At 42.3% G+C, this 26,383-nt stretch overlaps 1 protein-coding gene across 1 annotated transcript in view; it reads left to right on the forward strand.

Annotated features, from left to right (window-relative positions):
• Positions 1-26,383, forward strand: part of LIMD1 (LIM domain containing 1) — a 65,008-nt gene that overhangs the window by 25,753 nt on the left and 12,872 nt on the right. Inside the window, exon 2 of the mRNA XM_063114748.1 lies at positions 8,689-8,790. Within this exon, the coding sequence (XP_062970818.1) occupies positions 8,689-8,790 (102 nt within the window). The remainder of the gene's footprint in view (positions 1-8,688; positions 8,791-26,383) is intronic.

Genomic DNA, 26,383 nt, shown 5'->3' on the forward strand with positions numbered 1-26,383 from the left:
TGCTGTCACATGAGCCATCCACATTGTGCATGTGCCTCTGGCTTTCCCATCTCTGTGCCTTCACTTACCTTTCTCCTGAGCCCAGAACACCCTCCCCTGACTCTGGCTTTTGAATGTGTTCTGTGCTTAGGTGGCATCTACTGTGTGTGAGGCACTCTGCTTTTCTTCTTTTTTGTGGGGATACTATAATGAGGTGGGTCTTCAAAAAGTTCACGGAAAGGTTAGTATTAACTTTTAATTCCATTTTTCCACAAACTTTTTGAAGAACCCCCTGCCCTCAGCAAGCTTATTTTTTGATAGATGAGAGGAGACGTCTACTGCTAGCCCTTCTTGGCAGAAAACCATAAGCCTCAAAAGAGAGGTGGGTGAAGTGCTTGAATAGTCCTCGGGGCTCATTGCCTCCTGTTGTTGATTTTTTTTTTTTGGTGGCTGGCCAGTTTGGGGATCAGAACCCTTGACCTTGGTGTTACAAGGTGGTGCTTTAACTAACCGAACTAACAGACAGCCCCTGTTGTACATCTTTTAAAATAGGAAGGTGTCCCTAGTCCTTGCCCTTTCCTGTGGGAATCTTACAGGTTTTAAAAGAATCTTGTGCAGTTACTTTTTTTTTTCTTTATTTTAATTTATCAATATACAATGAAGTTGATTTTCATGGCCCTTTACCAATTCCTCCTTTTCCCCCTACAGTTACATTGGAAGACAGTTTGGCAGTTTCTTACAAAACTAAACGTACATTTACCCTATGATCCAGCAATCATGTTCCATGGTATTTACCCAAATGAGTTGAAAACTTATGTCCACACAAAAACCTGCATGCAGACATTTATGTAGCTTTATCTTAATTAAGTGAGTAGATATAAACTGTGGTATATCCAGACAATGGAATATTAGTCAGCACTAAAAATAAATGAGCTGTCAAGCCATGAAAAGCCACGAAAGAACCTGAAACGCATACAAGTATCACTAACTGAAAGAAGCCAGCCTGAAAAGGTTAACACACTGTATGATTCCAGCCTTATGACATTCTGGAAAAGGCAAAACTATGGACACAGCAGAAGGATCAGTGGTTGCCAGAGGTTTAGGGGAAGCGAGGAATGAATAGGTGGAGCACAGAAGATTTTTAGGGCAGTGAAACTATTCCATATGATACTATAATGCTGCATAAATGTCATTATACATTTGTCAAAACCCATAGAATGTACAACACCAAGAGTGAACCCTCATGTAAACTGTGGACTTTGGGTGATAATGATGTGTCAATGTAGGTTCATCAGCTGTAACAAATGTACCACTTTGGTGGGAAATATTGACAGCAGGGGAGGTTGTGTGTCGGGGGGAGTTGGGGTATATGAGAATTCTCCATACTTGTATTTTCTGCTCAATTTTGCTGTGAACCTGAAACTGCTTTAAAAAGTATATTTTATTAAAAAAATACCAGAAGGTAATAAACCAAAATGATAAATGTCATGTTAAAAAAAAACACAACCCACCCTACTCTATTGACTACTAGTGGTCTTTCAAAAACCTACTCAGTTCCCCAAGCTCCTTGGATAATCCCATGAAGCAGATGCCCTTGGCACACACATGCTTTCTTCTGGGGTCCCTCCATGTCCAAGACCCCCATCTCTGTGGGGAGAGGGCTGGGCTTGGCCTCCATCTCAGAGCTGCAGGCAAGAAGCAGCTCTGTGTGCTGAGTGCTCTGGTATTTGTGGATTTGCTGGTGCCCAAAAAACATAAAGATGCTGAGTTTGGGGGATGAGCAGAGACCCTTATTTTCTTTTTCTTCTCCCTTACTCCCATAGCCCCTCTCGTAAGTGCAGTAGAGTGGACTAGAAAGGACACAGGTGTAGAGTCAGCCGGACTTTGGGCATTCTTAATCTTTGAACTTCAGTTTCCTCATCTGTAAAATGTTTTCTAGGGTTGTTATTAAATGAAGAAACACATGTAAATTGTCTATTATAGTGCTTGGCATGTAAGATATTTAATAAATGCCCATTCTGAAGATGGAGCAACAGGGACTGGATTAAATGCCTGCTGGAAACAACCAAAAATAAAAAATAGAAAAAGAATAGACAAAATATACAAACCAAAGGTTTTTAAGACACTGGATATCCAGCAAAGAAGGACAGTGATTCCTGAGAGACAGGAAGCAAACGAGGTGAGCCCTAGGATTGCCCCAGCTTATTGCCTGGAGAGAATTTCCAGGCCTTGGCACAGGCAGGGAGAAGAGAAGCAGAGCTCTGCAGGCTCCCTGAGTTGAAATGGAGCTGCGAGTCTGGGAAACCAGGTCAGCTAGAGTTTGTAGGACTCTAGCAAATTCTTTGCAAAGCAATTTCTGATAAAGGACTTGTATCCAGAATATATAAGGAGTTCTCAGTACTCAACAATGAGAAAAAAAATGGGCAAAAGATTTGAACAGACACTTCACTAAAAAAGGTATAGGATGGCAAATAAACACATGAAAAGATGCCCATGCACAACATTAGTTACTGGAGAAGTGAAAATTAAAACCGCAGTGAGATACCGCTATGTAACCTATTAGAATGGACAGAATTAAAAAGACTGTCCATACCAAGTGTTGGCAAAGATGTGGAGAAATCGGAACTGGTGGTTGGAATGTAAAATGACAGCACTTCTTAACAAACACAGCTGGCAGTTTCTTAAAAGTCAACCACACATCTATTAGAAGATCCAGCCATTCCACTGCTAGGTCTTTTCAAGAGAAAAGGAAATATACGCCTGTACAAACTCTTGTACGCAAATGTTGGTAGCAGCTTTATTTGTAATAGCCTAAAGCTGGAGACAACTCACACATGCGTGGCAGGTGAATGGATAAACTGTGGTACATCTGTACCGGGGAGTACTACATGGCCAGAAAAAGGAATAAACCCTTGACACACGCAGCAACACAGATGAATCCAGAATCATTATGCTGAGTGAAAGAAACCAGATAAAGAAAAGTACATACTCCAGGTTCCATTTATATAAACTCTAGAAAATACAAACTGATCTGTGATCTCTGATGACAGAAAGCAGATCAGTGGTTGCCTGGGGATGGGAGGAGGACGGCAGAAGGATTGCAAAGGCACGAGGACGTGTGAAATCTTTGGGGTGGTGGCTATGTCCACTGTCTTCATTGTGGTGAGGATGTCACAGGTGGATACAAATGTCAAAACTAATCTAATTGCACCCTTTAAAAACATGTGTTTATTTTACATCATTTAGACCTCGTTAAAGCCGTTTTAAAAAAAGATCACTCTGGCTACAGTTTGGAGAATGGATTAAAGGGCAGAACGTCTAATTGCAGGGAGAAAAAAGCCCATCCCTTCCTCTCCTGTCCTGTTTATTCCTTATTCCCTTCACTTTCCTCCTGGTTTTTGAGCTTGGATATGATAGTGATATGTGATGACATTTTCTTACTTTCCTCTTTTGGGCATTTCTTTAAAATCCTGTGGCATAGAGGACCTTGTGAAGGCAGGGGGTGTCTAGTAGCCTGTTCTTTTTCTTCTTGTGGAATGTGAGCCTCTCCTCAGCCTGGGCCACTCAGTGAACTTACAGCACAGGACTCCAGGTGAGATCTGGCAGCTCACCTGGTGGTAGTGGGGTAGGGTCTGGTTTCCGTGAGAGCTGGGCCAGAGTGTGGTCACCTTGCTCATCACCCCCTTGCTGGCATCTGGAGAGAGCCTGGCTCCTCCCGCCAAGTGACAGAGAAGCGTTTGTGGGTGAACAAGTACTTGCCTTTCTCATCAAAGGGCTGTCAGAAGGCACTCAGCCTCAGTGTCCCTGGCAGAAGGGCAGGAGGATCTGAGGGTCACTCGTCTATGTGGGAGAGCCCTTGTGGTTGAGGTCCTGGGCAGAAAGTGGGCCTTGTGTGTGTGGGACAAGGCAGAGTGGGAGGTGGGCCAGTGGGCAGTAGGAGATCCAGGACAGGGCTGGTCTTAGGTTCTGAATCCCTGAGCACGTAGTGTGTTGGGTGAGGAAGGAGTCCTGCCTCTCTGTGGGGGTCCCCTGTATATGGCAGGAATAGCCACAGCTACCAACCAGGCAGGGATAGCAGGATCTTTGATTTAGAACCTAGGCTCAGATTCCGTCTCTCAAACCCACCAGCTGTGCAGCCTTCAGCAAATTACAGGACCTTTTTAGAACTTGTGTTTTAGAAAGGAGATGGCAACAGCTCCTTCCCTGGGTGAAAACTCCCAGCCCAGGGTCTGGCCTATGTAGGTACATTGTTTCCTCGAGTGTGAAAATTGCTTTTTTCCCCCCTACCTTTTCTGCCCATGAAGTACTTTTCTTTCCGTTTACCACACTCCATAGGATGAAATATTTTCCTACCTGCTCAGCTTCCTATGTGATCCTCCTCACGCGGTAACTGATGGTTTTGAGCACAAGTGGCTTCCCTCTCGCTCTGCATCTGGTGGGTGATCAGAGCGGTGTGAAGGATGTCAGCAGCCCGGAGGACTCACTCCAGCTGCAGGCACAGAGAGAGAGAGGTGGAGGCTGAAGGCCACAGGCTTCGGAAGAGTGTTGCTGGATGGGTGCAGAGGAAGGAGGAAGGCCTTATGTTGAGAGATAAATTAGCAGGATGTCCAGGGAGGCCTGGGCTGGTGTCACAGTGTCCACTAGAAGATGCTGTCTATCCTGCCGTTTGCCTTATGAGCAGGGCTAGGAGAGGCTGTCGAATTTTATTCCCTAAACCCCAGCAAGATGAGTTCACTGTTCAGTCTGGGCCAGAGCGTTGCACTGGCTCATGAGATTCCTTTCACCTTTCCTTTTTGTTGAGCTGTCTTGGAGGCTCGTCCCCTTCATGTGTTCATCCTGTGGATGGGTGGAAAGGGGTGGTCACACCCCACTAGACTGTCAAGCCTCCTCTCTGCTCTGCTGTTTCCTGTGCTCTTGGCAGCTATCATTTCTACCATGGGTTAAGCAAAGAGCCGACAGTGATTAGCAGGGAGAAAGCGGTGTTGCCTTTGGGGGTGGTTATGCCACGTTCGTGAGCAGAATTATATTCGCCAGTGCATTGTTTTGACGTTACGTGCAGTCTGTTTGGAGTGTGCCTTGGTTGCTGCCTGACAAACTAGCTTTTGTTGCTTGTTGTAAAGGTTGAGTCAAGTCAACCAGGGGACTTGGGACAGGGTGGTCTGGAAGTGGACCTCAGCATGACCAAATGGTATAATTAATATCTTGCCATGGCCTGATATGTGATGTTTTCTAGAGAGATTTCTCCCCCGTCATCACATTTGAGTTATGCTGTAGCCAGTGTTCAGCAGACTTCCATGTGATCTGTTTCTCTGTATTTCTGTATGTATGCTGAGGGCACACTAAGCATACTTTGTCAATGTCTGGGGGTGTTCAGAGATGAATAAGACCCTGAACCTCTGTAAAAGGCACTTATGGGGGGACAGATGTGGGTGCCCAAGTTACAAGGGAGCGGGCACCAGGGAAGAAGTTGAGGAGGAAAGGGCTGTGTGAGGAGCCACGCGTGATGTGATTCAGCTCAGCAGTTCTTTGGGCGCTGTGGAGACCACAGTTAAGATACAGCTCCTACTCTGGAGGAGCTCACGGTTCATAGGAGAGGCAGGCAGCTGCCAGGCAACCAGTAACGTGCCATAGCATGGAGGTGCCATGTCCAGCGTGAACTTGTCACTGCCATCACTTCTAGTCCACTCGATCCCAAATGCCAGAAGCCCCACCTGACCTGGCTGGGTCCAGCGGCCACTTTCCTCTGGCTCTGAGTAGCAGCCATCAGCGCCACTGGTTTCCAGAGCGATGAGCCTGCTTCATGAGCCTTCCAGATGAGTGTTAATGACAGAACCCTGCCCTGCTCACGCTTTGCTGCTAGGTGGGTGCCGACAGCTCTGAGTGTGCCAGCAAAGGAATGCAGTTTACCCTGAATTGATGTGTTTCCTACCTTGAGAGCAGCTTAAGTTGTATGTAAAATCACTGGATAGGAAGAAATGCTGACGTCTCTGAATTACTCGATGCTTTCAGTTTCCTGGTGATGGGGGTTTTGAACTCTGAAACACAGTGCCTGTTGAGATTGATGTTTGCTAGTTACAGAAATGCCTGCTTTCCGGTAGTAGTCTCATTCTACTCACACATGCATGCACACATGCACACGTGCATTTCGTAGCCATCAGAGAGAAGATGGAAAGGAAGAGGCATGTGGGAACTTTCTGGGGTTGCTGGAAATATTCTATATCTTGATTTGGTTTTGTGTTACATAGGTCATTTGTCCAAACTCATTGAATGGTAGACTTATAATTTGTGTGTTTAACTATGAATTTTACCTGGAAAAAGTAAGTGTAAGCAAATAAATAATGAGCTCTCGGTATTGTATGGAGGCTGAAGTGTTTATGGGTGAAGTGGACTGCTGTCTGCAACTTACGTTGAAATGCATCAGAAATAAGATGGATTGTTGGACCGGTCAAGGGGCGGATAGCAAAATGTTAACAATTGTAGAACTGGGGTGGTGGGTATATAGGTATGTCCTGTATGATTCTTTCAACTTTTCTGCATGTTTGAAAATTTTCATAGTAAGATGTTAAAACAGAAGAAGAACTGCAAATAACCCATACTTGGGCTCTTTAGAGCTTTCCATGAATGCTCCCAACAGTCAGTTTTTTTGGCTGACACAGTACTGTTTGCACAGACTGCTTCACCCTGCTTCTTAGTGTTGGTGAGGGGCTGAGGGTCCTTGGTGCAGTGTTTTCTCCTTGTACCTGTTGGTGTGGGGCACATTTCACGTTAGTGTGGACTTCCTTTGATGGTGATGCAGTTTATCAGTTAAAGATGGAATGAACTCTGAAACACAGTGCTTTCTACTGTGACGGCAGAAAGCTGGGGATTTGCAGCCTGAGAACAGCCTGACATTGGAACCGGAGTTAGAATTAGAAAAAGATGCCTGAGCCCCTACTGACCAAAGGACACGAGCTAGTTACCCAGTTGGATGCTGGGGGAGCTCTTTTATGTTTATATCTATAAAGATGATTTTTCAAAAATTTTAACATGATACAATATATGTAAACATATTCAATTTTTTGAGAGTAGACTTTTTTGCATCTATAAAGTAACACCTGCTTTCTTGTAAGAATTTTTTTTAAAATACTAAATGTAAAGAAGTAAAACCAGCCATAATTTTACAACCTAAAGAAACCACTCTTTACATTTTGGTATATTTCCTCCCTGAATCTTTTTTTTATCTTATGCATTATCTACATAATTGTGCTGCCTTTGATTTGGCAGTAATGGGGGAGTTCTTTGGAAGGAGACTCCAATGCCTCCTTCATGTGGACTGGCCTAGAGCCGGGCTGCTGTTGTAGGGATTCTGGGCTGGCTAGACAGAGACTTCTGACTTAGTCATGGAGCCTAGGTGAGATCCTGGGAGGCTGGAACTTCTTAGAGATGTCATTTTATGTTGGAGCAACTTCTTGCTGAATGTGGCAACATTATCATCATCTTTATTATTTACATGCCTGTTAATTGAGCATTTCCCAAACGTGGGAGCCTGCACTAAGCTCTTTTCGTGTATCCCCTCATAGTAACCCTACAAGGGGGCTACTGTTGTCCCCATTTTATAGAAAAAAGCCTGACTTCAGAGAGTTTAAATAATCTGCTCTAGTCACATAGTACATTGTGGAGTCATACTTCAAGACCAGGTCTCCCAGTAGGCACTTTGTAGTTGAGGCAGAGGAACTCTTTAGAACTTTTTGGTTTACAAAGCAACCTTTTTTTAAGCACTGCTCCTGGGACCATGCCATGTGGATAGAACTAACCACCATTTCCTAATTAAGAAACTGACACTCAGGGAACTTACCAGGTTAACCCAAACTGCATGGGCAGTTGAGTGGGTAGGAGGCTCAGGGTTAGAACCTGCCTCTTCTAATTTCTGGCTCATCCTGTTGCCAGAAGGAGGGGAAGGAAGAGTGGAGAAGGCTGAGAGGAAGGCCTTAAGGACTTGAATGGACAGAGGGTGGGAGTAGGATATACCAGGCAGGGGGACCATCAGCAAAGGCTGAGAGCTGAGACCCAGTGGGGCTTGTTTGGGGGCGAGGGGCTTGTGGTGGAGGGGCAGGGGAGAGCACTGCCCTTGTAGTCTGACACACCTGGGGCTTGGGTCCTGATGCTTTTTATAAAAAGTGAGGATAATAAATCCTAGTTGGTGGTTCCCACTGAGGATTAAAGGAAATAATTTAGTTGAAATTGCCCGATTTACATGCTTGGCATATTATAGTCATGGTACAGCTTTTTTTGACTATGTCTTATAAACAGTGGAAGCCTTTGAAAGCTCTGGGCAAGGGAGTAGGTCAACCAAGCCAAGGCATTCTGAATATGACTATGGTGTTGTGGTGGACAGCGTGGGGCCAGAAATCCAGCCTCATGGCTTTTTCTGCAGTTGAAAGGACTCATAGCTGAAAGAGTGGTAGAGGGAGAGAGAGAGAAAGACATTTCAAAGGAATAATCCAAGGAGCTGGCCAGTTAGCTCAGTTGGTTAGAATGCAGCCTTGTAACACCAGGGTCACAGGTTCAGATCCCCATACTGGCCAGCTCAAAAAAAAAAGGAGTAATCAATGGGATTTGGTGACAGGCTAGTTATGGGAGGAATGGTGACTTGCTTTGCTCATTGGCTTTTTTATGACTCCATTTACACTGATTCCCTCCCGACTCACTGGTGTGTTCTTGCCTTTGCAGGAGCCTGTGTGAAATGCAGCAAAGGGGTGTTTGGGGCCAGCCAGGCCTGCCAGGCCATGGGGAACCTGTACCATGACACGTGCTTCACCTGTGCAGCCTGCAGTAAGTGAGAGAGGTGGGGCATGGGGGGGTGGGGGCAAAAGGATCATGGGGACTGAGAAAGAGAGGAGAGGGCAGATCATCTTTCCTGGAGACACTTGGCCTATGGCCCTCTATGGTCCCACAGAAAGGCAGGACAGCGTCCTTTAGAGCAGGATTTTTTTTACCACCAGCATAAAGCCAATCAGGGTAAGGTGACTTGCCACAAAGTACCAAAGATTGCCTGTGACTTTGGTGATAGGTTGAGTGGGTTCCAAATGATCCCTAATAACATCAGTTTGTAATGCATAGCAGAGGTCTTAGAAGATTAGCGGGGAAGTACTGGGATACACCACTAGTCTGCCTATTACCAGCTGTCTCCCCACTGCGGGAGCCAGCCAATAAAAGGTGTGGGGCGGGTCACTGCATAACTCCTTTACCCCCATCTCTGGTTTGGAGGCTGCTGTCTGAGCATGAGGTCAGAAACCTGGCAGGGGAGCTGCCACCATAATCCAGGGCTCCTGAATCCAGGCTCGCCTTGTACTTCCCCGTTTTTCTGGTTCTTCCTCCTATAATTTGTTTCCACCTAGCCAAGCAAAAAGAAGGGTGTATTCTTTGCTCTGTATCATATTTTGATTGTTGATAGAGAGAGCCTGGTTAATGTGTGTATAGCTAAGCATATATGTGCATGCATGTTTTCTATTTTCCCATTTCATTTATTAAAATAATCTAGCTTAAAGCATGAGATAAGGGCTGGCTGGTTAGTTCATTTGGTTAGAGTGTGGTGCTGATAACACTAAGGTCCAGGGTTCAATCCCTGTACCAGCCAGCTGCCAAAAAAAACCCCCACAAAAACTACCAACAACAAAATAAAAATTTTAAAACACCATATATATGGAATTAAAATTAGATTTATATATATGAGGGTACTTCAGAAAGTTTGTGGAAAATGGAATTAACAGATAATATGAATCTTCCCATGAACTTTTTGAAGACCCCAATGTACATATGTATGCATCTATATGTATATGGTGTATGTGTGTGTGTGTGTGTGTATATATATATATATCTGTAGGTATACACGCACATTTATTGGATTTTGTTGATACTGCATTAAAACATATTGTTGGCATCCTATCAAATTCACGTACATTTACAAGGCAAGGCCAAGGCCTGGCTGGTTTGACTAGTAAAGCTATAACAAGCTACTTCTAGGTTCAGGTGGTTTATTACTTACATAGACAGCAAAATAAGAATATGCCAAAGGTGCCAGCTTCCTGGGTCCTTGTCCCATACACCAAACAGGATGACACTAAAACAAAAGGGGCCGATGACTGCAGTGCAGGTTGTGGGATCCTGCCAAGCAATTTTGGACTGCAGCTGAGTGGTCTCAGAGTCCACGGTTCTGTTCTGAGGGGGCAGGCAGAAAGCCCCATACCTCAGTAGAGGTGAGAAACTGTCAGCTGACAGGCTCCCAGGGGAGACAGAGAGGTGAAGGGAGATGTCCTCACCTCCTTTTGTGTTCTGGAAGGCCACAAGGTGTTCCACCAAGACTTGGAAACCTTTGCCTATGTGGATATGTGCAAGTTCTCCTGGGTACCGTGGTGGGTTCCCCTATACAGATATGCCCATATCTCCACCCACTGACAAGAAGCAGTGATGGTTAGTTTCTTTTTAGCTGTGAGAACAACGCGACAACCAAAAAGAAAATTTTAAAGACAGAAACCTACTATGTTAGCATTGTAGCACGCTATTTTCACTTTCATATTTTCCTTTCCAGTTTTTATCCAAGTTTATATACTTTTTTTAGAGTTATGATCATGGTATATAAACAGTATTGTATCCTTTTTGGTTTAACGTCAAGTCATAAATTTGTAATAATTGTTTTAACAGTTACATGGTAATTGACTGAGCTGCACCACGGGTTTATGGCGTTTAGCTCATTTTGGGTTTGTGGGTGGTTACCTATGGCCCTGGTGATGTCTTTGTGCCTGCATCTTTTTTTCCCTCTGCTGAATTGTTTCCTTGGTGTTTGTTCCCAGAAGTAAGCATTGAGGAGGCAGCGTGTGGGCGCTGTGTGGTTTGTTAAAGTTCTCTTCTCTGGACGTGCTCCTCCGGCTGCCAGTGTTTGGTTGCCATGGAGACGTCTTGCGTGCTGTGGGTCTCCTTTCTCCCGCTGCGGGCTCTGCCCACCTGAGGTGGCCGTGCCCCATGCTGGACGCTCTCAGGAAGGTGTTGGCACACCCTGGAGTGGGAGGGAAGGTCGGTGGAAACGGCAGGAGCGGACTTGGCCAGTGGCCATGCACACTTGTGTGTCGAGTGGCCAGTCCGAGGAGGGGAAGCTGGTGCCCATGTGTGGCTGGAGAGAGGCGGAAGGAGAAGGAAGGAACAGTGCTCAGACTGTGGGGTCAGTGGAGTTCTCCTTGGCACCTTCCAGAAGAGACTGTGAGGGAGAAAGTAAGCAAGGGCCTGTGTCCTCATTCCAGGCAGTTTCAGATCTAAAAACGTGGTAGTTTGTTCATTTTGTAAAGAGTAAACAAATCCCATGTTGGAGTCAGGGTGAAGCCTGTTTGCCCTGTAAGTGTTCTCACAGTCTATCATTTTTTGACTGTATGAGTTGGAGAATGAATGGACTAGATAAGAGATGCCACATGCTCTCCTCCCCAGCAGCCCCTGGAACAGAGGGCGCCCAGGACGTGGGGGTGGGGGTTGGGAGGCAGCCAGGCCTGCGGCTGGTGGAAGTTACACCCAGTCCAGGCCTGAACTCAGAGGAAGGCGGCAGAGGGCTGGACCCGGCCCACTCAGGGGACAGCGCTGGGACGTGCAAGCCAAGGCTAGAGTTAATTTCAGTGTCATAACCTACCGCTCATATTCCTGGGTGGGGGAATGCACTGTGACCTGCCAGCCATACCTTAGAGGGCATAATAAGAATGAAACTAAGAATAATACCTTTTCTCATCCCACTTTCCAAAAACCAAACGCCCGTGCCCAGTAAAGATTGTGAATGAGTTTTATAGAGAAATCTCACTCATTTAGACCTAGTTGGGGGCAAGTCTGTCTGAGTTAGTGAAAAGCCTACATCTAGAGCACTCACAAAATGTCCTTTCGCTACTTGAGGTAAATAAAACAGTGAGAACTAGCCTCACGCGGTGGAACAGAGATTCTTAGTGAATGAGTAAGTGGTGACTGGCCGAGCAGTAAGTTCACATCTGGAGTGTGGGAGGGTTCTTGCCGGCTGTTTTGTTTTCTTACAAGGTCTAAATACTGCCTCTGAAATCCTTTCCTTTAAAAAAAATTATTATTTTTTTAAATTGACAATAATTGTGTGTATTTACAAGGTACAATGTGATCTTTTGATCCATGTATACATATAGAAAGATTCAGTCAAGCTAATTACCATATCCCTCCCCTCACCAACTTATCATTTTTTTGTGTGGTGAGAATGTTAAAAATCTATTTTTTCAGCAATTTTGAAATATACAATACATTATTATTAACTGTGGTCACCATGCAATGCAGTGGGTCACTAACACTTATTCCTGCAGCCTCACTGAAACTTTGTACCTTTTGATCAATAGTTCCCTTTCCCCATCCCACCCCGTCCCTGCCAGCTTCTAGTAATAACCTTTCTATTGTTTCTATATTGACTTTTTAGGTTCCACATATAAGAGAGATCATGCAGTATTTTTTTGTGCCTGGCTTATGTCGTGTAGCATAAAGTCCTTCACTTCCATCCATGTTGTCTCGAATGACAGGATTTCCTTCTTTTTTACAGCCTGAATAGTATTTCACTGTGTATATACATAACATTATCTTTATCTGTTCACCCGTTGATGGACACTTAGGTTAATTCCTCATCTTGGCTATTGTGAGTGATGCTGAAATGAACATGAAGTACAGAATCTCCTCAGCATACTGATTTAATTTCCTTTGGATATATACCCAGAAGTGGGATTGCTGGATCTTACGGTTCTGCTTTTAGTTTTCTTGAAGAATCTCCATGCTGTTTTCTAAAATGGCTGTACTAATTTACATTTCCACCAACAGTGTACATGGATTCCCTTTTCTCCACATCCTTGCCAATACTCGTTATCTCTTGTCTTTTTGATAATAGCCATTCTAACAGGTGTGGAGTGAAATCCTTTACCTTTTTCTTTTTTCTTTTTTGGTGGCTGGCCTCTTTACCTTTTTCATTTAGATTGTATATGACCTCGTCAACCCGGCCTTTGAAAATGCTCACTCATTCTCAATTAGAATCGAGCCTGAACTAGGGAGGTCTTCCTTTAATTCACGGCAGGCTTGCTTCCTTAAAACAGTCTTCGCAATATTTATGGGTTAAGTTTTCTAGCTTACTGTGGAACCCACACCACATAAGCCCTCCACCCACAGCAGCTCACTAAATCCTTGTAACAATCCAGTGAGTTCGGCATTATCATTACCCTCATTTTACAGATGTGCAGGGAGAGGCTTGGAGAGTTTAGTTTGCTTGTGGTTGGTTACATTGCTGTTAAGTAGTGTGCTTGGCACTTGAACCCAAGACCATATGGACCCACAGTGCTTGCTCTTAGCTACTGTATTAAATACCTTTGCTTAGAGACAGTACGTGACAAAGAAGGGAACCTGGCTCTGGGCTTGGGATTTTGCCTTGACCACTGGGTTTTCGGCTATCTTTGAGTTGTGAGTGCGGGGGAGTCACCTGGGACTTGGAATAGGGGATGTAGAATTCAGTAGTGGAGTAAGGGCTTTGATTGGAGGTTTGTTCCTTAAGGCCTTTGATCCCCGAATTTCTGAGCTGTTGAGGTGTCCTGATATTTCTCACTGTATTCAGCATTTATACATGGGCTGAGTAAGTCAGCTAGATGTAAGGAAAGAGCTAAAGGTCAAGAATGTGAGAAGGGAAGAGTGGGCAGATACTAGAGGAAATCAGTAGGTGAGGGAGAGACCAGGAAACAATGAAAATAGACTGGAGCTGGGCGAAGGGCTGGGCAGCTGGGAAGAGAGCAGAGGGGCAACTCTTATTTGGCATGTTATCAAAGGGTCTCTTGTGTTTGTCCCTAGCAAACCCAGTTCTGGTGCACTGGAACTGGGACCAGACTTGGTTTCCCAGGTCAGACTTTGTTGGTCCAATCAGGCCATGACATCCCTAACAGTGGGAGGACATCAGATTCTCCATGCCTATCACATGAAGTGACTCTTGTGGGGAGGAGTCTGAGGGATGTTGGACTGTACTGTAGAGGGCAACTTTGGTGTGACCTATGCCCTTATATTGCCATGTCTACCTTCCAAACACCTGATGTTGCACAAGCATGATTTTGGTTGGAAATCTGTACCTTTTCCCATCAGTGATCCCAGCCCAGGGGTGATACCTGGTGGTGCCCAGTGTGTCACCTGTCCCCTCAACTCTAAGGGGAGAATGACCATGGGCACTACACCCTATTTAGCATGAAGATGTTGCACCAGGTGCCTCATCTCAGAGCCAGAATCCTGGGTTTGGGGAGTAAGGTCTTTTTTGGAGGTCTGAACTTTATTCTGGCATCAGAGACCCTCCTCAGGTTTCCTTGGCTGTCTCGTCTTGCTGAGAGGACGCTTTCTTCCATCTGTCTCTCAAATGTTCTCTTAAATTCTGTCTCTAGCTCTGGCCCCTTCTGCTTCCTTCTCTCCCTTTCCTGCTTACTCCTCGCTTCTCCTTCTCCTTTCATCGACAGTTCTGTTGCACCGTCAGCTTGTCTGTGCCTGTAATGCCTGTGGTCATGTGAGACACTGTTTGGGAGTGTTGGCTCTGTCTTCTCACTTGCCCCCCCACCATGCTAACCTTCCATGGGAGGACGTGGGTCTCAGAGTGGTCATATAGCTGGGGCGCGGGAGATGGGAATCACACTCAGGTCCTGTGGCCTACAGTGTATGCTCTTGCCACCGCATCCACAGTGCTCAACCTTTACCATCAGCCACAGCCATGAGGAGCCTGTTACTGGGCAAACTCCAGGCTGCCTGCAGAGTTGCTGGTTCTGAGGTCTGTAGAGACAGGCTGAGGTGTGCACATGTGGGATGAGCATCCCAGGGGATCTGATGCAGGCGACTGGGAACTTGCCGGTGGCCCTGCAGTTGGCTTTGCCACCTACCACTCTTTACCGTCATTTGGCTGCACCATCCAGTACAGCAGCTACTGACCACATATGGCTTTTGAGCACTTGAAATACGGCTAGTGTGACTGAGGAACTGGATTTTTAATTTTATTTCGTTTTAATTAAAGTTTAAATTTAAATAGCCACATGTGGCTAGTGGCTACCATATTGGACAGTGCATATAGTCTCCAGTTCCTAAATCTTTTGTAACAAGAGTTCACTTAGTAAGAAATCATCAGTGAAATGTATTACTTTTCGTACTTTATACATCACATAGTCAATATCGTCACATTGTGAAAAATAGCCACATGGGAAAATAAATAGCCAAAAAAAAAAAAAAGTACACTGTACCTGCATAGACATTGTTTCTGCCTGGCTGTCATCACGGTGTATGTTTGCTCTTATGCCCTGCTTTTTCCACATAGACGTATATCATAGCCTTTCCCTCATTGCTCCATAGTCTTTATAACCATCTGCTGCAAAAGAGAAATACCACATGTCCTCACTCATAAGTAGGAGCTAAAAAAAAGAAATTAAAAAAAAAAAGGAAAGAAAGAAAGATATGAGGATCACAATAATACATTGAACTTTCAAAAGGAGAGAAAAGAACTGAGGTTACCAGAGGTGGGAAAGGGGGAAGAGGGTTAGTGAGAAATTGGTAAAGGGCCATAAAAGTGATTACATTGTATAATGTTGAATATAATATTTATCCTGATTAGAGCATCACATATTGCACACAGGTATCGATATTTAACACTGTACCCCACAGATATGTACAATCAATTGTTTCAATTAAAAAAAAAAAAGTGGTAGGGTCATGAGGGCGCTCACAGATTAATAAATTAATAGGCTAAAGAATTAATGTTTTATCATGGGATGGGTTCATTATCATGAGAATAGGTTTTTTATAAAAAAGCCAGTTTGTCCATCTCTCATAAGCCCCCTTTCCATGCAATGCCCTATGCTGCCTTGGGATCCTAGAGTTCCCACCAGCAAGACGGCCCTCATCAGATGCAACCCCTAGACCACAGACTTCCCAGCCTCCAGAACTGTAAAAAATAAATTTCTTTCTTTTTTTTATTTGGGTGGCTGGCTGGTCCAGGGATCTGAACCCATGACCTTGGTATGGCTGTGCTCTAACAAACTGAGCTAACAGGCCAGCCCCTTCATTCTTTAGAAGTTAAAAAATAATGATAATAATAACCATTTGCTGCATAAAATCTTGTTCACGTAATGACTCAAAACCAACAACCTTCCCACCAGTTAACATTTAAAGAGAAAGAGAACTCTTACCACATGAGCTCCTGACTCTTCACAGGGGCCCCTGTGGCTGGTTTTCAAGGACCAGCTACTCCTTTGGGGTACTGACCAGTCTGGAAGGCTGGCAAATACAGTGCTAGGGCAGGGGTGCAGTCCCTCCTCTGTGGTCAGGGCTGTGGGGACAGCTGTGCCTCCACACTAGCAGCAGCCCCTGCAGTGGTCACTGCTGGTGGCATTTGGATGTGGCAGGGTCCCAGGTGCCCTATTTTGGGTAGACCCTTTCTACCTCTTGTGTGGGTCACTGCTGTCCTCTCCTAAGTGGTCTGTGGTCCTGTTTGCTTCCCTGCCTACCTGTCCCTCCATCCTCACTGGTCTTGGAGCACAGCAGTGAGGAGGCCACTCCCCATGTCAGAGACCTTCGGCCGCTTCTTGCCTTGACATCGTAGTCCAATTCCTTCACTTGGTGTTTAATGTATTCCTTAAGCCAGTGCACCTCCCACTCCCAGCCCCGGAGTTGCACGGAACATCTCCTGCCCTCCGTACCCCTTTGCTTCGTCACCCCCCGGCTTCATCACCACCCAGGGAGGTATCACTCTCCCTTCAGTGTCCGCCATCACGGCTCCTCTGATCTTGGGTCTCACATACACCTTGTTTATTTACCTGTCTTATGGCATTTTAAATTATAATTAGATTGAAACTGTTTGCAGGGATCTGTGTCTCCTCCTAGATGGTCAGTTTCAGGAGAATGGGGACAGTGTTTAACTGCCCTTCATTTACCTCCTGCTTCTCTTTAGCACCTTTAGTGTAATTCTAGACACACAGTTAACACTGACAACATGTTGGAACAAATAAGGGTGGCGTTTACCTGGTACCTGGTACCCATTAGCTTCACTCCCTATTACTCAACCCCCTTCAGTGCTAAGCAACCACTAATATACTTTCTATCCCCTTAGATTTGCCTATTCTGGACATTTCATATAAATGGAATTATACGATATGTCTTTTTTAGTGTCTGGCTTCTTTCGTTCAGCATAATGTGTTCTAGGCTCATCCACGTTGTAGCCTAGTGTCAGTACTTTATTCCTTTTTATGGCTGAGTAATATCCATCTTGTGGGTACCCCTCACTTTGCTTATCCATTCAGCAGTTGGTGGATGCTTCTTTTTACTTTTTGACTATGATAAGTAATGGTGCTATGAACATTCCTGTACAAGTTTTTGTGTGAACATATCTTTTCAGTTCTCTGTGTAGATACCAGGAGTGGAATTGCTGGGTCATATGGTAACTCTATGTTTAACTTTTTCAGGAACTGTTTTCCAAAGCCGCTGCACCATTTTACATTCCCACCAATAGCGTGTGAGGGTCCCAGTGTCTCTACATCCTTGCCAACACTTGTGATTATTTAACTTTTTGGTTCTGACTATCCTATTGGGTGTAACTTGGATCTCAATGTAATTGTGATTTGCATTTCCCTAATGACTAATGATGCTGAGCATCTTTTCACGGGCTTATTGTGTGTCCTATTTAGAAAAAGTCCATTCAGATCCTTTGCCCATTTTAAAATTAGATTCTTAGATTATTGTTATTAGATGATCTTTAAATTAGATTACTTAAATTGGATTTTTATTATTGACTTTTAATAGTTCTTGATGCAGTCTACATATAAGTCTCTTATCAGGTATATGACTAGCAAACATTTTCTCCCGTTCTGTGAGCTTTCTTTTCTCTTTCTTGATGGTGTTACATGCAGCACAAAAGTTTTTAAATTTGATGCAGTGTAATTTATCTGTTTTTTCTTTTGTTGCTTGTGTTTTGGTGCTTTATGTTAGAAAACATTGGCTAACCCAAGGTCACAGAGATTCATGTCCATGTTTTCTTCTGAGTTTTAAAAACATTTAACAAGTAAGAAAATATTTGTGCATGCAGTTACCATTTCTGATCCTCTTCATTCCTTTGTTTAGATCCAGATTTTCATCTGGTACCATTTTCCTTTTGCTTAAAGGACTTCCTTTAACTTTTTTTTTTTTTTCAGTGTTGATCTGGTGATGAATTTTTTCAATTTTTGTATGTCTAAACTCATCTTTATTTCACTTTTGGTTTTAAAAAATATTATTTGCTGGGTATGTAATTCTAGGTTGATTGTTTTTTCTTTGAGTTCTTTAAAGATGTTTCACTGTTTTCTCGCTTGTATTGGTTTCAGTGAGAAATCTGACATCATCTTTATCTTTGTTTCTCTGTAACGTCTTTTTTCTCCAGCTACTTTTAAGATTTTCTTTTTATTATTGATTTTGAGAAATTTGGTTATGATGCCACTTGCTTTTCATGTTTCTAGTGCTTGGGGGTTTGTTGAACATCTTGGATCTGTAGGTTTTAATCTTCATCAAATCTGGAATAGCTTTTGATTATTATTGAAATTTTTCTGCTATACTGTCCCTCCCCTCTGCTTCAAGGAGTCCAGTTACCCCTTGTAAGGCATCTTGAAGTTGTCTCACAGCTCACTTACACTCTTTTCATTATTTCAAAAATTCTTTTCCTCTCTGTTTCATTTTGGACATTTTCTATTGCTATACCTTTAAATTCACTAACCTTTTCTCTGGCAATGTGCAATCTGCTGTTAATCTCACCCATTTTTTTTTTCTTTTTTTTTTTTTTTCACTGGCTGCTACAGAGATCGAACCCTGGATCTTGGTGTTATCAGCACCATGTTCTAACCAACTGAGTTAACTGGCCAGCCCCCCCAATGTATTTTTCATCTAAGACATTTTAGTTTTCATCTCTAGCATTCAATTTGGGCCTTTTAAATATCTTTCATGTCACTATTTAACTTTTTGGACATATGGAAAAGAGTAACAATAACTTTTAATGTCCTTCTCTGCTAAATCTGTGTTAGATCTGCATTGATTTTCACAGATGGATTATTCTTTTCCCTATGGATCATGTTTTCTTGCCTCTTTGCATGCCTGGTAATCTTTGATTGGATGCTAGACATTGTAAATTTTTACCTTGTTGAGTCTTGGATATTCTGTATTTTTAAAATCTTCTCAAGCTATGGTCTGGGATGCAGTTAATTTGAGTAACTTTGTGTCATTGAATTGGATAATAACTACAGATGGGGCTTGGATTTTATGTTTCATTTTTCTGCATTATTATATTTATTAATTTTTACTTCCTTTTTTAAAAAAGCTTTCTCATCATTGGGAAAACCATGCATTTTTTTACTTTTCAGGGAGGTATTTGGGAACTGAAAATTGTGGTGAAGTCTTAACCGTTATCATTTATTTTTCCAGAATAGGTTATAACTTGTTTTTATTTCTAGAGGGAAGGGAGAATTGTGAGTATTATTGCAAGTTTAGTTTTATTTGTCAGAGTAAATGGCTGGCCTCTCTTTGTGACATCCTCACTGGTGTTTCCTTCATTAAACTACATTGGCTTTATCAGATCCATTTTTCTCTTTTCAACTGAAGATGCCCTGAAGGCAAATATTAAGTATTCGTTTACTGCATTTACAGGAAGTATCTTTCTGGAGTAAATTCTCCTTGAATCTGTACATTTATCAGTCGATATTTTATAAACTCTTTTTGGAGTAGATTTTCTTTGAGTCTGTACATTTATAACTCGGTATTTTATACACTATTTTATAAACTATAGTAGGAAGTTAAAGAGCAACTTTGACTACCGTATTCCAAAACTCGGGTATATGTTTAGTGAGCATATCACCAGCTCTTTCCTGATGGGAGGAAGTCCTCTGCCGGAAGCAAGATGATCCTGAAACTAGAATTCTAAAGATGTAACACTGACACCTACCCCCCCAACGTTTTTATGTTTAATGCTAATTATCCAGGGATGGTCTAGGTCTTAGCACTTTTGTTTGACCAAGATAAATTACATCAAGTGGAATGCCTCTAACTATGCACTGCCATAAGAAGTGAGTGGGGACAGTGAAATTCATCCCCATTCAAGGGAGTGGACTGGAGATGATATTTGACTGGGAATGCTAAGAAATCCATTTTCTTCCCTGCAATGGCCTGAGTGTTTGTATCACCCCCAATTCATATGTTGAAACCTTAATCCCAATGTGATGGTATTTGGAGGTGAGATCTTTGGGAGGTAGTTAGGTCATGAGGGTAGAGTTCTCATGAATGGAATTAGTGCCCTTATAAGAAGAGGCCAGAGAGCTAGTTAGTTCTCTTTCCACCATGTGAGGACATGGCAAGAAGATAGCTTTCTGTAAATCAGGAATAAGGACCATGCTAAGAACCTGATCCTGTGGGCACCCTGATCTTAAACTTCCAGTCTCCAGAACTGTGAGAAACAAATGTTGTTTAAACCACACAGTTTATGATATTTTGTTCTAACAGCTCAAACTGTCAGAACATTTCCCGTAGTCTCAGAGATATTCCTTTTGGAACTGACAACAAGAGGGACAGTAATAGTGTGGTTGAAAGGCTGTTGACGAAAGACCACGGTTCGAATCCCAACTATTCTTACTTTAGCTACATGGGTAAGTTTGACTGACCTCTTTAGCTTTTGTTTCCCCGTTGGCAAAATGAGGATTTGGTAAAACTCTACCATAAAGTGATAAGTGAGGTTCAACTGCCTGCAGTGTGGGGTCATGTTATCGACACATTAAATGACCCAAGCCTGCTACCTCAATCTTTCTGGTCATGGCTGTGGTTTGGTGCCACCTAGTGGTGTTTGGATGTTCTAGCTTAAAAGTCAGTGAGGCTTCTGGATCTTGCACTTGATTGAATAGAACGTTCGGGACAGTGGCAGTGATTCTAGGAATTTCCAGGTTAGTTGGTGTCTGTTTCATTGGCCAGATCTGGAGTGACTCAGCCTGGAGAAAAACTTCTCTCTGCCCCACTGCTTCTCAAGACCAGGTTGCTTGCTGTTTCCTGCCTGGCCTCACCCTCCCCTCGAAGTCCCTTTTCTTCAAGGAAGCTCTACATTTTAGCCTGTCTCCACACCAATCAAGTTGTATCCAAATGGGTGACATCACAAGGTATCTTTACAGAATTGTTTGTGACACTTAATTGAGATATGAAATAAGTAAAGGGCCCAGTACATAGAAAGTGCTTTAAATTATGTAAATTCCCTTCTCCATTTCCTGGTAGGAGAGAGAAACTGGGTTCTGCATAGAAGTGTGCATTCACATGCATTGAATAATCCTGGGCAGCCTCGTGGCACAATGGAACAAGCATAGACTGAAGAGTCAGACAAACCCGGGTTTCCAACTTACCCTCTTACCCGGGTGAGCCTCTCTGAGCATGGATTTCCTCACATGTGAAATGAAGTCAGTAACAGTTAACTCATAAGTATCATGTTTTTTTGAAGAGAAAAGGACACTCAGAAAGTTGGGAGTAATCCCAGGGTGTGATTTCGAAGTATTCCCAAGAATAATCGATTGCTGTATCCTTGTGCTGCTCCATGATATTAACATGGGATGGATTTCATTTCTGCCTAACTCTTTGGTGACTCTTAGAGTAGGTGATGACTTTGAATGCAAAATGACCTTTGGACTTCTCTGTAAAAGGCATGTGGCAGTATAGGTGCAGAAAGCAGTGGCTCATGTTGCAATGACACATGCAGCAAGGTCTTCAAGCATTTCCTAAAATACATGAGAGCTCTGGATGTAGTACCTGAAACATGGAATCAACAGATGTTAGTTTTTTCTTCCGTTCTAACAAAATACAAACAAACAAATATGAACATGGTATCCAGTTTCTAAACTCAGGTGATCTTTTAAAACTGAAGTAAAAACTAAAGTGTGACTCTGGCAGAGCTAAGCCCTGCCCTTTCGGGTCTGTGGGGAAGTCCTTAATTTTTAAATTTTGGAATAAAGGAAAATCAGATATAATCTCTAAGCCCCTCTCTTGGTCTCTGGTGTCTGGGCTTGGGACTCCTCAGCTCAGGGGACTGGCAGCAAGAGGATTTGTCTAGCCAGCTGGGCAGTGTTTGAAATGATGAATCAAAGTAATATCTGCTCATTATTAAACTTTTGGAGAAATGCAGAAAAGTATAAAGAAACAAACAACTAGCAAACAAACTACCCCCCTCCATCATGCAGATACCAGTTATGGCCACTCAGAGGCATTGTCACGCGGCAGATTTCCTCTCCAGTCTTTTTTCTTTGAATTTCTTGTTTCCATAGTTGAGATACACATTTTTAAAATCTTGCTTTTTTATTTCTCACATTATAACATAGGGGTTTTCTTTTCTTTTTTTTCATAGCACGAGTGGCATTTTTTTATGACACAGACTCAGAAACAGATGTGGTAAAAGAATGATTTGTAATTGCCAAAATAACCAAAAAAAATCTTTGTTTATATTAAGCTGCCAGTTTGGATCTGAGTAAATATTTATCCACAGTTTTTATTCTTTCCCCAAGCTAAGTCCCAGATAGCCCCACTGAGTCAATGTTTATCATTTTGTACTCTCATCAGTAACCTACGAAAATAAGCAGTGACAGCAATCACAAAGACTTAAAAATCTTTGTTGATCTCATACGTTAAAAAGCTCTTGTTTAATTTGTGTTTCTTAGAATACTATAGGGTTCCATACTTTTGTATGTTTAATGATCTTCCGCTATGATTTTTGAAATAGAGGTAATCTGCCCCCTATTAAAACAAACAAAAAAAATTGGTTTTCAGCTCGGATTGCTTAGAACTTCCTAAACTCCATTCCGAAAACCAGAGTGTGCTGTTCTCCTTGCATTGGATCAGAAGCCTCAGTTCTCTGGGAAGTCCTGGGCCATTGCCTGGTGTCCCTCACTCTCTCTTGTGGCCCTACCCGCAACTGCAGCCCCCCTCCTTGCCTCGCATAAGAAATGGTTCATCCTGTGGGAAGTCCAGGAAGGGACAGCCAAGCAAGGAAACACCGCGGATGGGGCTGGACTTGGACTTTATTTGTGGCCAGTGTGTGGATTGCTTTCCTTTCTGGTTGTGCAGCTCCTCTTACGGTGGTCTGTGTCCTCGTCCTTGGTCCTGAGGAGGGACTGAGGGTTGAAGGTCAGCTCTCACCCAGGTGTCTAGTAGGGCCAAAGGTGGAAAAGTTACTCTTGTTAGTTCTCATTTTCTTTTCTAAAACTGGGGCTTTGGAATCCTTTTATAGAGAGGAAAGTTTAAGTAAGTAAAATAATTAAAATTAATTTCCATGGCTGTCAAGCGGGTTCTGTTTATGAACCCTGAACTCATTTAGCTGTAGATGGTCGTTCTTGTTATCTAGTTTAGCAGACTGAGGAAACACTTGTGAAGGTTCTAGGATGGGAACCATCTAGAAGAGAGGTAACTTCGAGGGAAGGACAGGAGAGCTAAAGAGTTGTAGCCTTCTACATATGCTCATTGCCCTTTCCACATTCCCCTACTTTATTAAAATTCGTTTTAGATTATAAAAATAATATATAGTCATTGCAAAAAAAAAAAAACTAATTAAAAATCACCTATTTCCTACACTCAAAGATAACGACTATTAACATATGATATACAGGTGATGTGTATGAGTATACATGATCGTATATGTGATGTGTATACCCACAACTAATGCACATGTACAAGTGCTTGTATACCTTCTTTAAAAGTATTTTAAATATTTTTCCATGTTATTAAGTCTTTTTTGAAAACACAGTCTTTTTTGTGGCTGCATAATATTCCAACGTGTATATATGCCATCATTTATTTAATAGGAATTGTAAATTTGGTTGTTGCTCATTTTTGATGAGCTGTTATAAATAATGCTGAGTTGAGAATCCTTTAAACAATCTAACTTTGATGATTTTCCTAGGATAAATTCCTGAAGTAGAATTTTGGGGTTAAAAAATAAATCTGAACTTTGTATATTCTGTTGATATTTAATACTAAGTTTTTCCTCAAAAAGCTTGTTGCAGTTTCTACTGTCCCCTGCAGAGTTTGAAAGTGTCTGTCTGTGTCATTATTAATGCTGAGTGTTACCATTCTTTTTAACCTTTGCCAGTCTGATAGGTAATGCATAGTATGTTATTTTAATTTGCAGTCTTTTTTAAATCATGGGAAAAGCTAAAGATTTTCTTTTATAGTTATCGGTCATTCATACTTATTTTGTGGTTTGTCTTTTTCCTTTCTATACCCATTTTTTATAGAGAGCCATTAATTGAGTTGTTTGTGTATTAGGGTTAAGTCCTTTTCTGTCACATAGTGTAGATGTTTCTCTGGTTTGTTATTGCCTTTTGGTTCATTGTGTTTTGCCTAAAGAAGTGTATGTGTGTGTGCATATTTTAAAAACTATAGGAAAGTACTATAGGAAATAACCTTTATTTACTTACCACCAGAATGCAAAGACATTTATATATGTTGTCACTTTGGCTCTGTATTTTTTTAATAAAGGAAATAAAATATAGATAAGTTGGGATCATCATGGTTCCCCTTGCCATCCTATCCTTTCCTTCCTTAGGGCAGCAATTATTATGAGTTGAGTGTGGCTCCTTCTGGTCCCACTTTTTCTATTGTTACCAATTAACAACTATCAGTGAAAACATACAGTGCTAGTTTGTGTGTATGCTTGGTTACATATACTCTAGACTATGATATCGATGTATCTCTGGGTAATTTGCCTTATTTGCATATCAGTATGTTTAGTTCAGTTAATAATGATATGTATATATCTAGTCCCTTCATTCTGGCTGCCGTGTAGTATCACATCCATTTAATGTTACTCCAGATTCTTCCTCAATTTGTTTATCGATTCATCTATCTTGGTGAACACTGAAGATGCTTCTAGTTTTTCTGTTAACAGTGTTGCCAACGTGCACCTCCTTGTGTGTATTTGGGGAGATCTTCTCCAGGAGCAACCTTAGGACTGTGTTGTGGGTTATGTAGATTTTCAGCTCTATTGGTCTTGACAAACTGTTTCCAAGTGATCATCCCAGTTGACACTCCCACCAACAGTGTGAAAGGTTTTCTCTCACCCCATACCTTCACCAAAACATGGTAGTGTCAGACTTAATTTTTGCCAATTTGTGGGAATGCAATAGAATCTCATCCTGGTTTTAATTTGCAAAATCCTGATTGCTAGTGGGATTGAACATCTTTTTATTGTATTATAGATATTATCAATCGCCTTGGTATTGTCCAAGGTTTAATAGGTCTTCCCTTCTATGCACTTTCTCTTTCTATCCTTTGCTCACTTTTTCCTATTGGGTTACTTATTTTTTTTTTTTTTTCATTGTACATGTATATGGGGTACCGTTTGTTGTCTCAATGCATGCATATATTGTATAATGATCTAATCAGAATAGTTAGTATATCTATCACCTAAACATTTATCATTTCTTTGTGGTTCTAACATTCAAGATTCTCTTTTCTGGCTATCTTGAAATACATGATACAATATTATTAGCTGTTGTCACTCTAGAGCACCAGAATTTATTTCTTTTTATCGAACTGTAACTTTGTAATGCTGTGTCTGTATACCAACCTTTCCCTGTCCCCCCTCCCACTTCCCTGCCTCTGGTAACCACTGTTCTACTATTTGTCTCTCTTTTTTTCTCTTTTTAATTTATTTTTCTTAATTGACTCATGGTAACTATATATTTATGGAGTGCAGTATGATATTTGGGTACAGTTAAACTGTATACAGTGATATCAGGGTGCTTAGTGTATCCATCATCTCAGACATTTGTCACTTCTTTGTGTTAGGAACATTTGATGTCATCTAAACAAGCTATTCAAAGATACACAGTAATTTGCTGTTAATTGTAGTCTCTTTATATTGTCGTAGAACAGTAGATCCCATTCTTCCTACGTCTACTATTTTGTATCCACTGGCCACTGTCTTCCCATTCCTCCTTCTTTTTCCCCCCACCAGTCTCTAGTAACCACTTGTCTACTCTCTGCTTCTGAGATCAACTGTTTTAGCTTCCACAGATGAGTGAGAACATGTGGTATTTCTCTTTCTATGTCTGGCTTATTTCACTTAACGTAATTTTCTCCAAGCTCGTCCATGTTGCTGCAAATGGCAGAATTTCATTCTTTTTTATGGCTGTGTAGTATTCCATTGCGTATATGTACCACATGTTCTTTATCCAGTCATCCGTTGAAGGACATTTAGGTTTGTTGCAAATCTTGGCTTTTGTGAATAGAGCTGTGATAAACATGGGAGTGCAGGTATCCCTTTGACATGTTGATTTGGGTTACTTTGTTGTTGGTGTTCTTTACATGTTTTCAATACCAATACCATGTTACATGTGTTGTATCCATCTTCTGA

Source organism: Cynocephalus volans, chromosome 11, assembly GCF_027409185.1.
Source record: "Cynocephalus volans isolate mCynVol1 chromosome 11, mCynVol1.pri, whole genome shotgun sequence".
Taxonomy (NCBI): domain Eukaryota; kingdom Metazoa; phylum Chordata; class Mammalia; order Dermoptera; family Cynocephalidae; genus Cynocephalus; species Cynocephalus volans.